Consider the following 20,351-nt stretch of genomic DNA (forward strand, 5'->3'; position numbering starts at 1 on the left):
ATATAGGATAATAATTGCGTAATGAAGCTCTGACATGACTGACAGTTCGACGAATGATAAAAGTTTAAAAAATATGCAAAATAAACATGTGAACATCATGGCATTGCCCTGTAAAGTTTGGAGATAAATTAAAAATAAGTTTTAAATCTCCAGTGGTAAATCATGATTATTGCATTGCAAGCTCTGATATTCTTTCGTGAATCACTGTTGACCGCTATAAATCGTTTGCTTCGTCCATATTACAAGCACTTTTTGTCATTGAACCGCGATGAGAATACCAGTGATAATGAAGACTTTGAGGACCACGTATTTGCGGAGTTTGATGATGAGAAAGGCGTAGTATTCTATCCCCCCGTTTACGCACAAAGATATGCGGCTGTTAGTGATTGCCTCATGGATGAGCGTTGGTGTGGTAAACTAGAAAAGGTGACTGAAGCCCCAATGTTATCACTAATTTGTCCATTATGAACGTTTACTTATGAACGTCTTTTTTTTACGACTTAAGAAATAACTATTTAACTCTCTTTTTATTTTTAATAATAATAAAGATGTTTTTATATAACAAGACATATATATACCTTTACCTAGTAAGAATTTTCTAAATCAGTCTACAATTGACAGAGTTATGAGGTAGCAAACAGGAAAAAGTACAATTGAATTGACAACTTCCTTCTTTTTAAAGTCAGTTGATCATTTTGTTGCATGTTTCCATGAATATTTTTGTTGTATCTTTATAGGTTGTAGACCTTGGATACCATGATATAAGCTTCATAAAGTACCTAAAAGAAGTGCCAGGTATTAAATGTATACTTGGTGTGGATATTGAAAGCATCCCCCTTCGCTGTTCATCTGATATATTTGCTATTGATGAATATTCACTAAAAAGAGAAAAACCTTTACAAGTAATTGTAAGTATATTACTCGCTAACTGATTACTTAAATGATGAACCTACTTGTAGTTGCATCTGTTTAGAACAATTGTAAGACAGATGTTCCTATTTACTTGATATTATTTTTGTACAGTCTTTTTTTTTTAGGTGTTTGGCATTGCAATTGCTAGGTTGGTTAAGAATTACATTAACACTATCATTTTATCTCTCAAAATTTGCTATCTCAGTTTGTAATTCTGACCACATTTTACCAGTAAATATAAAATGTAAAGGTCTTCTATTTTGTTGCAATGTGTACAATTTGGTGGCTGCTTAACTCCTATGTGGTGATAAAATTTCTTCAGTGGAACATGAACAAATCGCAGCAAAGTCTTCTCATTTGATTAATCATTATGATAGACTAGCAATCCCCCAATACTAATTATAATTTGGCATGAGTAGATAGAAAGAAAATTACCATTATTTTTAGACTTAATAGGCATTTTTTTTTTACTATGGGTTATATTATTTTAATTTTCATAGGAATCTCAAATATTTTTTAAAATAACATATAGCCTATGTTACTCACTGATTATAAAGTTTTCTATGTGTAAGAATTTTTTTAATTTCATCACAAACTTTTAGAAAATCTCATTTTTTCTTTATAATACTGGAATATATTTTTTATATCAATATAATAGTTTATACCTTATAGGTATATTAACACATTGTAATAGACATTTTTATAAGACAATTTCTTAAACATTATTATTACATATTGCTGTTAAATAATACAGCATCTATATTTTAGCTCTTCCAAGGCAATGCAGCAGATCCAGATTACAGGCTCATTGGCTGTGATGCTGTAGTGGCTATAGAAATGATTGAACACATGTTACCACATGATCTGGAAAGGCTCGTACACACTGTGTTTGGATTTATTAAACCTTGGATTGCTGTGTTCACAACACCCAATTCTGACTTCAATGTGCTTTTTAAGGCTTTAGAAAAAAATGGTCTTCGAAGGTTAGACCACTTCTTTGAATGGTCAAGAGAGCAGTTTCATGATTGGTAAATATTGTTATCAGTATTTTTAGTATCAGGCAGTAATATTATAGGATTTAATGAACATTAATGTATTAAAACATTATTATAGATTTATTTTTTTATTATATATATATTTATATTTATAGGTGCAGTAATATTGTGTCCCGTTATCCACAATATACAGTATCATGCAAGGGAGTGGGCCCAGGACCTCCTGGTACATTGCATTATGGTTGTTGTAGCCAGCTAGCAGTATTCATTTCCAAGGAGTACCACAAACAACAAGATTTGAACTTGAATAGTTTGGCTTTGGTTGCCAGTAAGTAATGTATGTTATATACATAGAGTTGAATTTTTTTTATTAAAAGTTTATTAATAGAATCTACTAAATAGAATTACCTGAATACCAGTGAAGCCTTTATATACCAAAAATCTCATTATGTTGAATACATAATAAAAAATATTATAATGTAGTAAATGTGAGAAAGATGTTGTTGTTTAGATGTATTTCATGCATGCAATAGTGATATGATATCTGTCTTTTGCCACTTGTTTAGGAGTTCTACCAGTTGCCGGTAGTAATTTAATCTGACAGATACCAATGCATGCAATATTTAGTCCTGAAAATATGGCAGGACAGCTAAGATATAAATTTGTCTTATCTTCTAATTTACTCATCATTGGAACCTTTAGCTGACATGTGAGACATGCAATGCAATTCTGTGTTATATTTTAGCGGAAAAAAGTATGCAGTAAAAAACAGTAATATCTCTCGTCTTCAAAAGCCTTTATTCAAGTCCAGTTACAAGGTACAAATTTGAGTTTAAAAAAAAACTTGGTTACAGATGCTCCCAAATACAATGATGCAAGTGATATGATTGGAACTTGGGAATATCCTGGAAGTCCCGAATCTCAGACTAAAAATAAAATGCTATGTTTACCAAATAGGTAAGTCAACAATCCTTGTTCACTTAAAAATTCAAAGTATTTCTTTATGCATGGAGTATCGAATCTTTTGGTTAGACGATTAGAATTATTTTGTTTAATTCCATCATCCATCATATTAGTACTCAATTTGTAGCCTGGGTGACCTACTAACCAAACCACTGGTGAAATAGAACAAATGATAATGTTTTTTTGGAACTTTCCAGTTCGGAATCCATCACTGAGCTGGTATTCTCCGAGCAATCATGCATAACTATTTTGATATCACCATCCTTCTCTATGGCCTCACTCGAGTACCGCGATAAGATATTACAGTGTAATCTCGACTTCGAAGTGGGCAGGAATTTCCTTATGTTTGACGATGAGATGTACTTTAATGTGTTGGTGCCCCGAAGAAAGTTGGCCAATAGGGTTTATGTGATTGAGGATGTAACAAGCAGGTCCATTTGGCTATTGTCTTTGTAGTTAGTGGTTAATATAAAATAGATTTAGTTAATTAATAACTATTATGAGTCATACTGTATTGTAATTATTTATATCACCTTTACTCGCGTATTAACTTTCGGTGTTGCTTGATTAGTGTTCGTTCTTGATAAACCTTATAATGCTCCTTGTGATACAACCTTGAACCGCGCCTATGAAAAATTATAAAAATGGATATGTGCAATCCGTATCTTTTTCTGTGCTAAATACACAGAGAAGAACATGAAAATATTGTGTTACTGGTATAGTCGGAGAAAAACGTTTTTTAAAAAAGTTTTTTTTTTGCAATAAGTAAAAAATCTAAACATCTGTATGTAGGAAAAGAAGAAGACGTTTTTATTGCTATAGAATATGTTTACTAATATGAGTATGTACCATTTATTTACTAATACATAATTCTTAGTTTTAGAATGTATTTATTAAAGTGTCAAAGTATGAATTACAGATTAAACTGCACAACCTTGCAAGTAAAGAAATTCTCAAAAACTACACAGAATATGATGTTAAAGAACAGGTTTGATTCCATTGTGCACACGAGACAGGTGGTAGATGAGATCCAGCATTTGACAAAGATGCTGAACTTTGATAAGGAATCCATAAACAAGGAGCATAATGGCACATGGTGTAATATTAACTGGGGTGACAATGCACCATATTGGAATCAATATTATAAAGTAGTTAGAGAATATAACTATCCATTTGAGGTAATTACTATTTATTTTAAAAAGTGAATTTTTAAATATTTTTCAAAATATATTTGTATACCTTAACTTGCGCCTTTTAGTTTTGAAAAGTTTACATAGAGTTGAAACTTTTGCAATCATACATCGAATCAAAGTCCAGTTTTTCTAGACAAGTGGCAAAATAAGTGTCAAAGGATATGTTTTTGAATTATACTTTTTCCATAGATTTTTTGTAAATTAGTAGAATTAAAGCTGTAGAATTAAAGCTGTTTTAAAACTTTCATGATAAGTCTTGAGTATAATTAATAAGTGTGTTCCACAAAAAAAAAAAAAAAACACTTCAATTATGGCAAAACTAATAATTTTGATATAAAAGTTACTGAACTGATTTTGATAAAATTTCTATGCAACCAATCTGCGAGTATTTCCTTTCAGATAAAAAAAATCCAAACCGATTTACAACTGACATAATATGAGGTAACAAACATAAAAAAGACAACCGAATTTAGAACCTCCTTCTTTTGAAGTTGGTTGAAAACTGAGATATTTATTTCAGAATAAATCTGAAGAATGCCGTATCCTAGATTTGATATCTGAAGAGATGAACCGACTCATTGATATACAATATGATGAAGAGTGCTCTCTTGATGTTAATAAGTTCGAGATACCAATAGATCAACTGATGAGGGTCGTGGAACATATTACAGATGATGTTGATAGAGTTAAGTGAGTGTCAAATAATTTTTATATCATAAAAGTAACAAGCATTACTGTCCGTCCAATAATGTTTTTTTTTTTATTTTATTTTTTTATACAACTTAGAATGGCAAATAAGCTGACGGCTCACCTGATGGAAAGTGGTAACCGTTGCCTACAGGCATGAGCAGTACCATGGACGTAACAGAGTATACTGTTTCGCATATGATACCCCCCATGCGTTGCCATTCCTGAGGACTCGGATGTTATTTCTCTGTACCCTGTAAATTCACGCCATATCCCACCTTTCAAACCGAAACAGCCATGCAAACACAACTGCTACACAGTAGAAACACGAATGGGACAGATGTACCAAAGCAATCGACTTTTGTACAAAGTCTCCTTCTGGTTGCTGTAGCCTATGGCCTCCTGCAACACTAGGCATGCCGACCCATAATAAAATTTATACACCTTTTTTAAAGATATAGTGTAGTCTTTAGGGGAATCTTCAGTAGGGATATTTGATTTTTACGAACTTTTATTACAATCTTAAATATTAATTATTTTGTACTTGATACTGATATATATTAAATTTGTTATTCTGGATGATTAAATGGCTCATATTATATGTATTGTAATAAGATTTACTTTGTATAATTCACCGATGTAAATGTAGCAGCGCCTACTAGTAGTTTTTTGAAAAACTCCATGCTGTAGCCTCTTAAAAAAAAACCACGACTGGGAGCTCATTTTATAACCTGAGCGTTCGGGAAAACATTTCAAACACCGCGACCGTCTAGGCTCTCATTTACGGGTAAGTAATTAAAATGTTGAAATTTCTGTTTTAGAGACTTATTGGAGTGGAACGGCTACGAGGTGGTTGGAGATACCGTGATCCACTCACGGATTGTGGTCGACAGTGGTTCCGTACCCACTCACGATGACGACTGGCAAGACAACGACACCTTTTCTGATGTAAAAATATTATAATTTTGCTGTTTAGTTAGTATTACTACTTCTGCTTGTGTAATACTAGATTTCGAGTTTTTATTGTACACCTATTAAAACAGTAAACACTTGTACTTATTCATACCATTTGTATAAATCAAGTTAATGTATGTATGTACAGATCATGCAACGAAATTGGGGAGGAGCGATCCAGTAAATTAGAATATTAACACAGCTATTATTTAACGAGTCTAAAAAAGTCATAATTGCACCATCACTGTGAAAGTTATAGAAGTTTAGTCAAAGCCACGTTGAAGTTAGGTTTTCCATATAAACTTGATCAATATTTTGTGTATGCAAACATTATGTACAAATGTATGAATAGTATGATTGCATTAATTATAGTTACTAGGTTTGTGTCATTACTACGGAATATAAAATTAATAGAAAATCCTAATTTAGTGTTTCATCCACTGTAATTTTCGCAAATATTGGTATGTATATACTTGAAAGATGCTTTTATTATTTATATTATGTACATGTTTACTTAATGAAAAATTTTAAAATACACTGAATTAATTTCGTTATTTCCTCAGACAGTATGTTTTATATGTAAACCATAAAGTCGAGCTCCTTTGCAATAAATAAATTTTTATACCTATTTTTGTTAACGAATAGCCTGTTTTCAACCAAGAACAACTCAGTAGTAAGAAAAAACAAAGACTATTTAAGGACATAAGCTAGGATCAACAACAACAATGATGACTGACTCAAACGTCATACTAGTGAACGGGTGCTACCGAGTATTGTTCCTGGTTTACTGTAGTTAACTGCGACTAATATATTTTTGCCCATGTTTAGTTTTAAAAATATATAATTTTAATTTATATGTAGATATATATAAAATTCGAATATTACCTTTGAAGAGAACAACAGTTGTTTTCTTGCTAGTTACTCTCGACCGTAAATGCTTTACGAATTGTTTTGTAGATTAAAAAAAGACGTGTCATAAGTCTGTAGAATCCTTTAAGAATATATAATTTTGTTATCGGTTTGAATGACTCAAATAAGAAAGTTTATTCTCTATTTCTAAATTGGCTAAATCGAAAATTTAATTCGGGGACTCGCTTACGGAAAAATGTCTATTACTGCGGCGTATAAGATTAGAACTTAAGTAATAAAACAGCTATGAACCAAGACTGATTACAATATCTCCAAAAACTTTTACTGTTGATAATAATATAGCCTCAGATTAGAAAATGTAAGTTATATTTATAGTTATTACTTATTATTAGTATTAGTTTAAGCTATAGTTGTCTCAAGTTATTGTTATCAAGTTATATTTTTATAATAAAAGTAATATAGAAAAAAATCTTTTTATTTATCTATACATAAAATTATATAATCTTTTTATTTATGTATACATCTATACATTTAGAATATGTACACAAATACATTTTTATTTTTGTAATTAACATGTAACTGTTCAGTTACAATCTAAATATTACTTGTTGTCTGTTACGACCTTTGACCTTGAACTTGAAGCCAAATCTAAATTAATAATGGTTATGATTGAAGTCATTGTTTTTTCCAGAGTAAATGTATATATCTGTTATATATTTTTAATGGATGATAATGGAATGGTTCTTTTAATGGGCGAAAATAGAATGGTAAGCCCGCCTGCGCTATCGTTATACGCTGGCGGAGTACCAGTGATATATAATAGATGAGGATGAAGGCAGGCCATTTGGCCCATTGTAAATAACAATTCAACAAGAACCAACCATGATTGCTTTCAGGGGGAATCACGTGGAAGTTGATCTGATAGGGGTAATGCAATGGTAACCCCGCCTGCGGTAACGGTATACTTTAACGGGGCGTCAGCAAGGGTTGATAGGTGAGAGTGAAAAGGATTTCACCTGGAATTCAACACGATGATTTTGGGGGGGGGCTACTTGGAGGTCGACCTGACAGAGGGTATATTGTTAGCAGTGGAACTGGTAGCACGAATTACTAACAATCTCTTCCTCCTACTTCCGTTATACTGTTCGTTGTTATACTTAGTTGTATTAGTTGGACACATTATTTTTCATTGTCGTGTGGTCCCGGCATTGAATGGGTCATTCCTTCCTTGCTCGTGGGTGTCGTAAGAGGTGACTAAGGGAATGTATTATTCGAGGAATGGGCAGCAGCGTTCCTCTTAAAACATTTCTGTTCCATTCGTGTTTCAACCTTGTGTTGTGTTTGCATGGCTGTGTTTCGGTTTGAAGGGTGGGATATGGCGTGAATTTACTGGATACAGAGGTTTAACACCTGAGTCCTCAGGAATGGCAACGCATGGGAGGAATCATGGGCGAAACAGTATACTCTGTTATGTCCATGGTATACTGCTCATGTCTATAGGCGATGGTTACCACTTTCCATCAGGTGGGCCGTCAGCTTTTTTGCCATTCTAAGTTGTATAAAAAAAATCAAAGCCTAACTGCGGTTGCCAACCCGCCTGCCAAGTGTGGCAACTACTGGTAAAATCCCCCCAAGGAGAGCCGTATTTACAGCAATGGACAGTTAATGTCTGATATGATTTCAAATGGAGTATTTTTCATAATTTTATTTGAGAGTATTGTTACTTTTCTTTTCAGTGGGGAACTACTGAGGTACACTCCACTTCGTTGTCCGATGGAAGTACTGTAGCTGCGGATTATCATGGTTTTCATTTCACTAATATATAAATTGTTTTTAAAGTTGAACTCGTAGGTAGTAATTGCATACGACTGTACTCGCACGGTGCTAGCACACTCCGAACGCTTAATACGAAAACGATGCGATCAAAAGAAATAACGGATAATGTGTGCGTCTGTAGTTACGATTAGCGCGAGAAAACAGCGGGTCTACCATGAAATAAAATTCCGAAATTTCGGACTCAATTTTGTGTTTTTGTTTATACCAAAATCGGACCAATAAATGGAGTTTAACATTTCGTTCGTATATACATCCTATCATAAAAGTACAAAGGAATAATATTTTAACATTTTTAATATTGCCAAACGGCATGTATTATGTAATTTTAACATTACATTTCCGTTTCGTTTGGCTCCGAAATTTCGGAAAACATTTCATGGTAGGCCCTCAGAATTTGGGCGTTGACGCGTATTTGAGAGGGGGTAAGGTTTCTAAGTTAAGATTGCAGCGTGTGGCATGAAGTATCCAGACTGTATTATCTATATTATGATGCTAGACAGGTGCACTTATAACCTGCGACATTTCACGTCGATTAGAATATCAAAATTTATTTAATTCTATTCATTGTTTAAGCGTGATTGAGTAAAAAAATAAGTATTAGAATACAGTAATGTACATGGTGCACGTCGACATTCGAGGCTTATATATTATCATTCATACTTCTATTTCTCCACAGCATGCGAGTTACTATGGGAAGTAAAATATTTTTTATTGTATCTATGGAGAATTACTCCATGAGTGGAATCCTTTCATAAAAAGATGATAATGAATTCAATTTCATTCTACTATAGGTGTATAATATTAGGTCGTGTCTTTCTTTTTTTAGTAGTTTATTACTGTAAAAAAAAAAAATCAGTAAAATATGGTATTAGGTTGGTGCTTGCGACGTGCTCTCGACCATAAAGTGCGCAAGCTACGCTCAATGTTGTCAGCTGACGAGGATATCGCCAGCGAGCTGGATCGCGTCGTATGCCGGCTCATGAAGCTAGCCCTCTGCACGAGCCGCGGTCACCAGGCACCACCGCCGCCTCGATGGATGCAGTGCAAGCTGTTGGATCTGCTTACACTCACTGAAAAGGCCATAGAACGCAGGAAGAAGCACTTCATTGACAATTATCCATTAAAGGCCATTGATTACGGTATTTTTTTTTATATTAAATACCGTATGTATGATACTAAGTATCATAAGTAATGGATATTTATTATTATGTGTGATTATTAGTGCAGTAGTTTTTACACTTTTTTACGTTTCGTACGTTTTTACACTGAAGCAACAATGTTAACAGACAAGGCAATTGTAAAAAAATATTATTTTGTCATCGCCTAGTTACGATTACAATAGATAGAATAGTAAAGCAGTTTCAAAGAAATTTCTCCTGCGTACGATCAGGTCGTAGAATGAGTACCATATATATATATATATGTTATACTTTGTATACAAATCCTATAGATACTTTATCCTTTCGGATCTTCAAGGTTGACTGGAGGAAATCCCTTTAAGGGATCAGTATACCTATGTACATTTTTGTTATAATCTAATATCTATATTAAAAGTGAATGTACAAAAATATATGAGTAAATAAATAGATAATACATTACTATACTAGTTTGTACACGGTTTGTATTCTATTTTTTCAGACTACCAGAAAACTAAAACTGAGAAGATGCTCACATTAACGAAATTTGTACAAGACGATTCCGCGTAAGATTATAATTTAAACAAATATGTATATGTAAAAATGGATAATATTATAATAAAAAATATTAATATTATTTAAATATTTCAGGAAGGCATTAATGGACAAGTACCGTCACTTAGTTGAATCTAACGGTATATATTGTTATTTAAGGATTTCAACTTACAACTTTATGAGTGTATATTTTCTTTTCTCTAAATCATAGTTATGTTTTTTTTTCAGAAGCGAAACGTAAAGAGCAGGATGTAAACAATTATGTTTATTTAAATGACGACTTAAGTATCACTAATAATGAATATTTAAAAGGTAACCGAGAGTTAATAGTTTGTTATTATATATACATAACATAGAGTAGTCAATTCTTAGCTAATTATGAATAGTTTACTTATAAAATTATAAATCTATCTTCATGCTAAGTCTCTTGCCAACAATATTTATTTAAGATTACAAATTGTAGAATTTAAATATGAACGCTATATTATTATTACATTAATGCTAGTTATATTTTTACAGAATTTGATTTTGTTGATGACTCGATTAATTCACCTTCTTTAGTAGATATAGCATCTGTAGTAAACAGGTCTGTTAATAATAAATTGTTTGCAACCTTTAATAAAGAAGAAACTAAATTGCAAAGAACACAAGCCTGGGTTGATGATGATGTTGAAATAGTTCCGTGTCCAAATCACGATACTGTTGTTGTTATAAGCTCTGGTGGAGATACAGATCACAGTTTTCCCAATACAGTTCGTTTCAAAGTGAAGAAACTACATAAAAGACAAAAGAAATATAATTTTAAAAATAGTTATGAGTCGAATGGAAAATGTAGCAAAGGGATTGTCAGCAATAAACAACATAAACAAAATAAAGAACGTAAAAACAAAATTCGAGACAAAACTAATAAAATGAAGCTAACGAAGAAAGCACCTAAAGACAAATCTAGTTATAGAAATTTGACCAAAAGTTACAATAATGAAGTATTTTCTACAGACTTAAGTGGTTTTAAAACCAAATCTAAAAGAAAAATAAAAGAGCATTCAAAATTACAATCTAATATTTCAAAACCAGTGAGTAATTTAGGCAACTTTATTTGTTTGATATGACCATGCAATTCTTTGCAAACAACACTTTGTTTTAGATTCCAGGAAGTTTAGTAAAACTTTGTAACCCGGAAAGCACTAAAGAAAAAGATATGAGTGAGATTCAGTATTTGACTGTAGATGATAGAAGCATTAGTCCGTTTATTATTAATGACGATATTATTTGTGAAAATGTTAAGATATCAGCTACAGAAGAAAGTTTACTAATAGATATAGTTATGGATAATATGGAGGAGACAATAGCCTTACGTCGGACTATAGGCTCTGACGCGGACGAAGCTTTGGTTAATTTGGAGCGAGATACCGTCCTCGGTAATTTGGCAAAGGTTCTGAACGATGACAACTCATATTATAAACCTAAAGTTTTCACGGAAAATAGTAATTCGCAAACTATATTTTTGTATGGTAAAGTTATTTATATATTGTTTTTAGTGATTTTATAAATGGTATTTATATATACTATTGCTATCAAAAATCTAAATTTTAAAAGTATGATTGAAAAATTTATTTAGTAAAAAACTCATTATCATTTCAATCTCCCCCTACATTACTGTTTAAAATCAGTATTTATCAACTGCCTGTAACACTCAGTATATTCGTAGTAGAAAGTCGCCTCTTACGTATAAACGTAGACAACTTTGTTTTTTTTTTATTATTTGATAATCCTCTCGTCGTCGCTTGTTTAGTTCTGTCAGCTGTGTGGTCAGTCCGCAATTACTTCAGCTTGTTAAATCTTTAGGATATATCCACAATCTTAATACTTTTGCAGATTTCTATATTTCGGATTCTATTGTTTCTTCTCTATTTAAAATATTAAACACAAATATACATATTTTAAATATTTGTAGATATAAACGAACCCAGTACATCTAAAGGTGTTCGTCACGTAAATATGGATGTACAGTGTGGGCCTGATACGACCGCACCTGTGTGCTCCATGTCGTCTACAACTACATCATGTACAAGGATTCCAAAAATATTTACAACGGGAATAAAAATAGATGATTCAACTACTAATATACCGACTCAGAACAGTTTCGGTTGCGGAACTTCGATTTATGATTATGATGATCATTATAGAACTATCTCACCAACGACAAAGTCAATCGGCATTAAAATTAAAAATTCGGATTTGATAATTAGCGAAAAAGTTGAGTGTGCAACTATGACTAATAACATAATTACCAAAAATTTTCTTTGTACGGGAACAAAGTTGATTAAGTGTATGTCGAGTGGATTAGACGAAGAAGAATCAATGTCCGAGTTCTACAAAAAATTTGATAGTTCAAAGAGCTGTTTTAAAAGTACGAGTGAAATCCATATAAAATCATCTATGAGCAATAAAGTTATAGCAGATCATAAATATTGTACTGGATCCGTTCAGCCAAAGCTTTGTACTAGTGGTGTTCATGTTCATAGTTATAGAGATACACAAGTATCTGAAGATGTTATTTATCAAGGAAAATGGCAAAGGTGTCGACCAAAAGTCTTAACTAAAAAGCGAAATATTTGTAATATAATCACTGGTAAAAAAGTCAGTGGAACGTTAAATTCTTTTAAGAAAATTAAGACTGATTCTAAAGAAAAAATACATGATAATGTGATTAAAAGTATGATAGATCGCAAGAAACCAAAAAAAGAGCTCGGGAAATTAAAATTGCCTGTGTCTAATAACACAATGAAATATAATAAAAATGTTATTAAGGTATGTCTAAACGGTTTTTGTTTTTAATTAATTTAAAGAACTATCTTTAACACTTATTGCATTTTTCAGATTCCATCGAAACTAACCTTCAAGTAAGTTGTTTTTTTTTGCTATATTTTAAAATAATTATTATAAATTTAAATGTATTATAATAAATGAAACGTACTATTTTAGTTGTCCTTCTAAGAATGTTAAATCAGCTTTTATGTATAAAATACATACGCCAATTAGCGCCAAGAAGGAATCTGAAAACGTAACAAAAAAGAAAATCTATATTCCAAAGTATTTAAAAAGAAATTTCATTACTCAAAATAAACTTGTTACTGAAACAAACCGCTTAAAACAAAGTATAGATATTGTTAATAAAGTGTTAAAAAACTATAAAGAAAAACCTGTAGGACAAGTTACACCATTAGTTCGGTCAAAAACTGAAGATATTAACAAAGATTTGCTAAAATTTACTGACATGCCAAGAAACGACATTAATTATATTGTATTTCGCAATGAAATAGATACCAAAAATGCTGATTGTGAGTCTCCATCTACTACAAATAAAAATATCAAAATGAAAGATTCTGGAAACAAAATAAATCACAGTCCAAAATCGCAAAATAGTTCGACTTGTTCATCTCCTAGCAGCATAGCAACTGTTAGAGTTGCTTCAACCCGACCTAATATATTTTCTAGTAGAAGATATTCTGTGTCATCTAATAAAATCAATTTAAGTAATAGTGAATCGGACATGAACATCCTCAAAAATAAGAAGTATAAGAAAAAGTATAAAGCTGTTAAAAAAATAGAACATAAAGATCTTGATAATAAGGAAAACATCCCGGAGTCTTCTATTGACTATAAAAAAATAAATAAAGAAAATACGAACAAAAGCGTGTATAGAGCGCAGCTAATGACTGAGAAGTTATCTTTACAAAATATAGTTAATAGTTTATCAAAACATAAAGCTCAAAGTCCAAAAAAACCAAATGTTACTATGAGGAAGTCTGAGGGAACTGGAAATAAATTAATAAGTCCTTTTGTTTCCGAAAAATCTTTAAAATCTGAATTGACTAATAATAAAGAAGAAGAAATAATTGCTGATAATGTAATGACAACATCAAATTCAGTAGATAGTTCTGATACAAAATTCATTAGCCCTTCTGTTAAAACTTTTAGGACAAATTACGAGGTTGATTGCCCTAGCCAAGTCGTAACGAGATATAATAGTATTTTCTCCGATATGAGAAGAATAATCGAAGAAAGCCTTAATTTTGAAAACAGATACGTAAGTGCGTGCAATGATCCTATGGATTCCGAAGCAATAATTTTAAGAGGCGAAGATATTTATAATACGAGTTTGGTTGAAAGTTCCTCTCCAGCGAGTTTTAAAACTGTTATTACTAACGAAGATCTAAATATTTCTATACAGAGTGATTTAAATAATGTTACGTATCAGACTTTTGATTCGATATTGGATGAAGCTTCAATAATAGCTGCATCTGATATGGAATTAACAGATTTAGATTTTCTTTCTTTCAAATCTATTACATCTGCGTCAAAAAACTCCGAATATTTTTTGGCTGCCGATGAATTCGATAATACTCGAAATCAAAATGAAAGTTCTGTTCAAAATATATTTGAGAGAAAAAATCAGCTTGTAACCCAGGTAGCAAATGTTTTTTTCGATGTAGTATTAATGAGTTTAAAGTAATGTGTGGCTAGATTAAAACAAAATGTATTTTCCCAGAATCCAGCTGGAGCTCTGATTCTTCAAGCATTTAGTGGATTTTCTGTAAACGCCGAACCGGTAGCTGGTGACCGGCCAGATCGTGTCAATTTTATTGATTCAGAAACGGGAAGTATTGCTTTGGAAGTAGCGAGACAAGTTGTGAGTATCTTTTTATATTTAACTAGTGGTCCGCTTCGGTTTCACACGGGTGCAATATTTTTTTGTGCAAATTTTAAACTGTTTAATACATTTTAGTAAGGCCGGTATTTTGGCGTGTGTGAAAGTACTGCACTAATAATATTCTCTCAAATTTTAAAATGTGCGGCTTGTAAAATTTATTTTACTTTTAATATAAAAACATTTTTTTTTTGGCTGAGATATTAAATTTAGATATATGGTGCTGCGGGTATTTTGTAAAACTAAAAGTAATGAATAGTTTACTATAGACTTTATTCCTTTAGCTTAAACCGTCCAGACCATACACGCCATATTGTAGAATTTTTGTTGACTTCAATGAAATTTATTGTGATTAATTAGGTATTTTAAAATTTATATTTATTAAAATAAAAAGTAGTTTAGAGCACTCAGAGATAATATCTAAACTTTTCTAACAGTGAAAGAATTTTTAAAATCGGTTCAGTAATACTGGATTTACCTGAACATCCCAAGTCACAATCTTTGCCTCTTTATAATATTAGTATAGATTTATTATATATTTGATAAATACATCGTCTTTTTTTCTTTAGTAAAATATTTGAATGTTAGAGAATGATATCGGTCATAATCTATTACAGGCGTCAGAGGAAGTATTCATATCTGGCAGATCGTCTGCCAGTTACGAATCCTGTATAATCGACGATGAAACTATCCTTCCGTATTGGCTCTTCCATATTAGTCAAGAATCGGTATGGTTCACTTTATTTATTTGGAGATGAATGATTTGAAGTTTAATATAACTTACATGTCTATAACGAAAGGGGGTAGTGTTTATCGGGACACTTATATGTATTTTCTAGATTTTCTATTGTGATTGTGTGTTTACTGGCAATAAATGTTTTCTATTCTATTCTAAGTATCCTATATGCTAAGTAAGAATATAATCTATTCGTGTAAATAATTTATTTATTATTTATTTTTTATTATTGGATGAAAATGGAATGGTAACCCCGCCCGCGCTAACGGGATACGCTGATGGGGCGCACCAGTGAAGGGTGATCGATGAGAATGAAAACAGGCCGGTTAGCTCATCATGACGAATTCATCTGGAATTAATCATGCTAGTTTTCAGGGGAACCGCGAGGAGGTCGACCTGGCTGGGTATATTGTTAGCAATGGGATTCTCAGTCCCCATTACTAACAATCCCTTTCCCCCCCAATTATTTATTATTGTACTTGTTGTTAAAAAATATAATTTAAGAGACATTATTTAATAATAATGTTTGTACGCCCTATGATGGCAAAATATAGCGTACTACATAATAATAATAATAATAATAACTTTATTGTAGCTAAAAATCGGGTACACAATTTATTATTATACAGTGATTACTACACTAGGCTCGCAGGCCTGTATCGTAGTAGTTAGTGAGTGGCTAATTAAGTTAGTTCATATTTATTGCCATTTACAGTCAGGTTCTTGTACAGTTTTATCATTTAGGTACTCGACAATTAAAATACATTTGAAAAAAAAATAAAAAAATAAAATACATAACTAATACATAACATATTCTACAACATCAAATTTGATGATGATTGATTGACAAAAATTATATATTTAATAAAAAAAAAAAGAATTATAATTCTTATTTGTTTAGTTTAAGTTTTAAATGCATTATGTAGTTGTTAGCAGATTGATTCAGCCCCAGTCTACACCGATGGAAAATAACATTTTCCATTACTATATTTCGGATACTTGGCACCAAAGTGATACAATAAGCGTTAGCGTATTCTGGGATGTAATCATACTAAATAGAGTAGTACTAGCTGCTATTATTTATATTGCGCTTGTAGGTAGACGTAAAGGAACTAAAACAAATTTAAAATAATCATTGACACTCACCGAGCAGTTGTTTGCCTCTGACTGGAGAAACGCACTTCCACGGTTGTGGGCGTGAACCGGACTTGGCATGCACTGCGATAACTCGTAGTCTGTAAAAATATTATTTAGGGATGGAATCGCCTTTTGTTTAATACCACCAAGGTGGCAAGCGAGCATACTGGCCGTCTGATGGTAAACGGTAACTGTAGCCTATAGGCGCCTGCAACACTAGGGTTCATATCGTATAATAGGTACCATAAACAAAAATATTATTATTAATTGATTTTTTTATTGAATTTATTATCTATCAATATACGATTATACTATAGTACTATAACATATACTTGTAGGTAGACGACGAGGAACCAATACAGCCTCCCCTAGAACAGCCATTGGCTCTACCCGAGCCAATGTTCGATACGAACGGCAACGCGCTGCCTGGTGTGGGAGCAGGTGCGGGGGATGGGCACGGTATGCACAGCGACCTCTCGCAGGATAGTTCTGAACAGGGCACTTCTCACAGTTCCACTGACACCTCGTCCGGAGTGCAGAGTGAGGTGATTCAACTTTTACTGCTATTTTGATCACTTTATATCTGTCAGTTGTTCGGAGAAAGAGATTGTTAGGGGATCTATAAGCCCTATTACTAGCAAATACAATCTCTACGCGAATCTCTCTGAAAGCTATTGTAATTAATTCTTGTTGAATTGAGTTCCCTGCCGAGGTTTTCCCAAGAGTCTACAGTATGGGGTTCTTCAAAAGGGGGGTAAAGAGGTTTCTTCAGGGTCGGCAACGCACGCGTATTACCTCTGGTATTGCAGGTGTTCATAGACTACGGTAACCACTTACCATCAGGTGGGCCGTATGCTTGTTTGCCACCTCAGTATAAAAAAAAATATAAAAAGATCGTCGCGATGGACCAACTGTACTGCTTCCATCTGCACCTATTACCACTCACTGATGTCCCGCCATAATATAAGTGCCCATTGAAATTGCACATTCTCTCCTAACAGTAATATTATTTTTCTTTATGATAATTTTTTTACAATTATGTAAAAGTTCGAATATATTGTTTACAGGTGATTCTAATAGATCCGTCAGCTTTCACTGCACAGTTGGAATTATTACGAGGTACAACGGAAAATTCATTGGTGCCTATTGTTCAGATTCCAGCAGAAGAAATGCCCGATGTCTCTTTTGTGATAATTGAAGGTAAGCATACAGTAAAATCTTCATATTTAGAAAACTTGTAAAGTTTGATGATCTTAATCAGTGCGTATGGAATGGGGGGAGGGATTCTTAGTAATGCAGAGTACTAGTCCCATTGCTAGCAAAATACCCTGTTAGCCGACCTCCACGTCGCCTCTTCTGGAAACCGTCATGCTGAATCCAAGGTATATTCATCACGAGGGGCTTACTGACTTGCCTTTTCATTCTCACCTGTAATCCCTCACTGGTACCTCGCCAGTGTATATCGATAGCACAGGCGGTGTAATCATTCTTTTATCATCCATTAAAAAAAACTAGTGCGTATTGCCACTGATGACTTACGGAATCGAAACATGGCTACACCGCTAGCCATATGCAGAAGTCTAGTTGTTAAAGTTCTAGTTGTAAAAGTACTTATCTAGTAAGTCATTAGAGTCACTAGGTATTACTCGTAGTTGCATAGTATTTAAAATATAATGTAATTTCTGTTTAGTTTGGAACTAGACGGTATTCTGTGTATGTTCAATAAGATTCATTATATATAATAACTTTATGCTCACTTATTTGTATGCTTGGATTTCGAAAGTAGGAAAACAAATGTAATAAACCATTTTTAAATGTAAAACATAAATATAAATATAAAACATACATCGGATTTTAAATTAGATCTTTAGTACTACAACTGTTAAAATCGCATCCAATTTAATGCAGTAGTTTTTATGTGATGTTATAATAAACATAAGACAGGATATGTAAAAATTATTGTTTTGAATTATTTTGCTTTTATTATCCTCAATTTTTATTAAATTTCTTCTTTGTCTGGTCAAAATGTTTATTATATTAGTATTATTTATAACCGAGCTACTAGATTTTTAATTTACCACTACGGTTGTACATTACACTACAAGGTAAATATCTCATTCATAAAATGTTGGTTAAACTTTTCCTAGGTCGCGCAAGCGATCCTGTAAATTTAGACGAAGGCAGGAATCCGGTGGTGTCGTTGCTAGCAGCCAGCGATGTGGAAGCGGATATCAGTTCGTTCGACACTGACGTCCCGGACTCGTCGGACAACTGATCCGCTCCATGATTGTGAGGTTAAAAATTCTAGTGTATATTTTTGTTTACATACATGTTTGTTATTGTAAATACATTACATTTCTCACGTCCTAATAAATTATTGTATTTATCTTTAATATTGTTTCGTTAATATGATATTATACTTTCATTACTGGACATGAGTTTTTATTTAAGAGGAAGATGTTAATTCTGTTAATACTACGGTGGCCAGGCGGCGTGGAATATTTATTTTGCACGTTATTACATCAGTTATAAAAATAATAAGTAAATGTAGGGTTTTATTTCGAGTTTTCTCCCTTGAATTATTTTTAGATCATGCTGGAAGTAAAAAAAGTAATAATATATCGTAATTACCATTTTCTGTCTAAATTAGAGAATTCGTATTTTGTTTATTGTTATATATTCAGTGGTATATCCGTATGGTCTCGGCTTAGAATGGACCACCCCTTGTTCCGTGAGTGTCATAAGAAGCGATTAAGGGAATTTTGTGGTCGAGGAATGGGCACCAGCATTTCTTTGAAAACATCACCAAAGCCTAACTGCAGTTGTCAGCCCCCCTTCTCCCCGCCAAACGTGATCACTCCTGACAAAAGCCCCTTTTCAATGCCCAGCAGTGGACAGCTAACGGCTGATATAATAATTAAAAAATATGTATTGAATAAATTGAATAAATTTGTCAACCGGATATGAGTGGGGGGAAAGGGATTGTTAGTAATGGAGATTGAAAATCCCATTGCTAGCAATATACCTAACCAGGTCGACCTCCACGCGGTTCCCCCTGGGAACTATCATGATTAATTCCTGATGAATTCATCATGATGGGCTGACTGGCCTGTTTTCATTCTCATCTATCACCCTTCACTGGTGCTCCGCCGGCGTATCCCGTTGGCGCGAGCGGAGTTACCAATCTATTTTCATCCAACAAAAAAAAAAAAACCGGATATGAGTCCGAATAAGAAAATGATTTTCGAATCTGTTGTTTGTCATGTAATCTATTTGAATAAAAGTATGTACTGAATATCAGGTAGGTCATCAGACTTGAGTCTAGTGTTTAGTCTAAAAAATAAACCATAAATGAACACACGTTGTCGAGGAAATGTCTTTTTTGCATTTATTCATATTGTACAATCTTATAATATGATTCATTCTGCAAAATTTTACAGGCGAGCAAGAATTCATATATAAAACAGTAGCTCTTTCGTATTGTACATAACCATTTTACCAGTATAGTGAAAACATGCGTATAGTTTTTAGTTTTAGGATAATAAATTACTTAAATACTAATTTTAAGTTTGGTTCTTTATTAATACAATATCAATAGGATTGCACTATCCTGTAAAGTTATTGGAACGTACCAAAAAACATACTATGGTGCTCTCTCGACGCCGA

General features: G+C 32.7%; 1 protein-coding gene across 1 annotated transcript; it reads left to right on the plus strand.

Moving 5' to 3' along the window:
- Nucleotides 1–33: 33 nt before the first annotated feature.
- On the plus strand, nt 34–19,116 carry LOC113522915 (uncharacterized). The gene is made up of 24 exons (XM_052898650.1): nt 34–426; nt 738–908; nt 1,681–1,940; nt 2,063–2,235; nt 2,762–2,864; nt 3,068–3,301; nt 3,790–4,048; nt 4,584–4,753; nt 5,572–5,698; nt 8,311–8,377; nt 9,283–9,549; nt 10,049–10,112; nt 10,198–10,241; nt 10,330–10,413; nt 10,621–11,174; nt 11,246–11,612; nt 12,056–12,912; nt 12,982–13,004; nt 13,087–14,572; nt 14,654–14,794; nt 15,430–15,540; nt 17,024–17,230; nt 17,753–17,885; nt 18,833–19,116. The coding sequence occupies exons 1-24, from the start codon at nt 163–165 to the stop codon at nt 18,958–18,960; spliced, it is 6,294 nt and encodes a 2,097-aa protein (XP_052754610.1). The 5' UTR covers nt 34–162; the 3' UTR covers nt 18,961–19,116.
- Nucleotides 19,117–20,351: the final 1,235 nt, after the last annotated feature.

This window comes from Galleria mellonella, unplaced genomic scaffold (genome assembly GCF_026898425.1).
Source record: "Galleria mellonella isolate WM207_F2 unplaced genomic scaffold, CSIRO_AGI_GalMel_v1 utg515, whole genome shotgun sequence".
In the NCBI taxonomy this organism is placed as follows: Eukaryota; Metazoa; Arthropoda; class Insecta; order Lepidoptera; family Pyralidae; genus Galleria; species Galleria mellonella.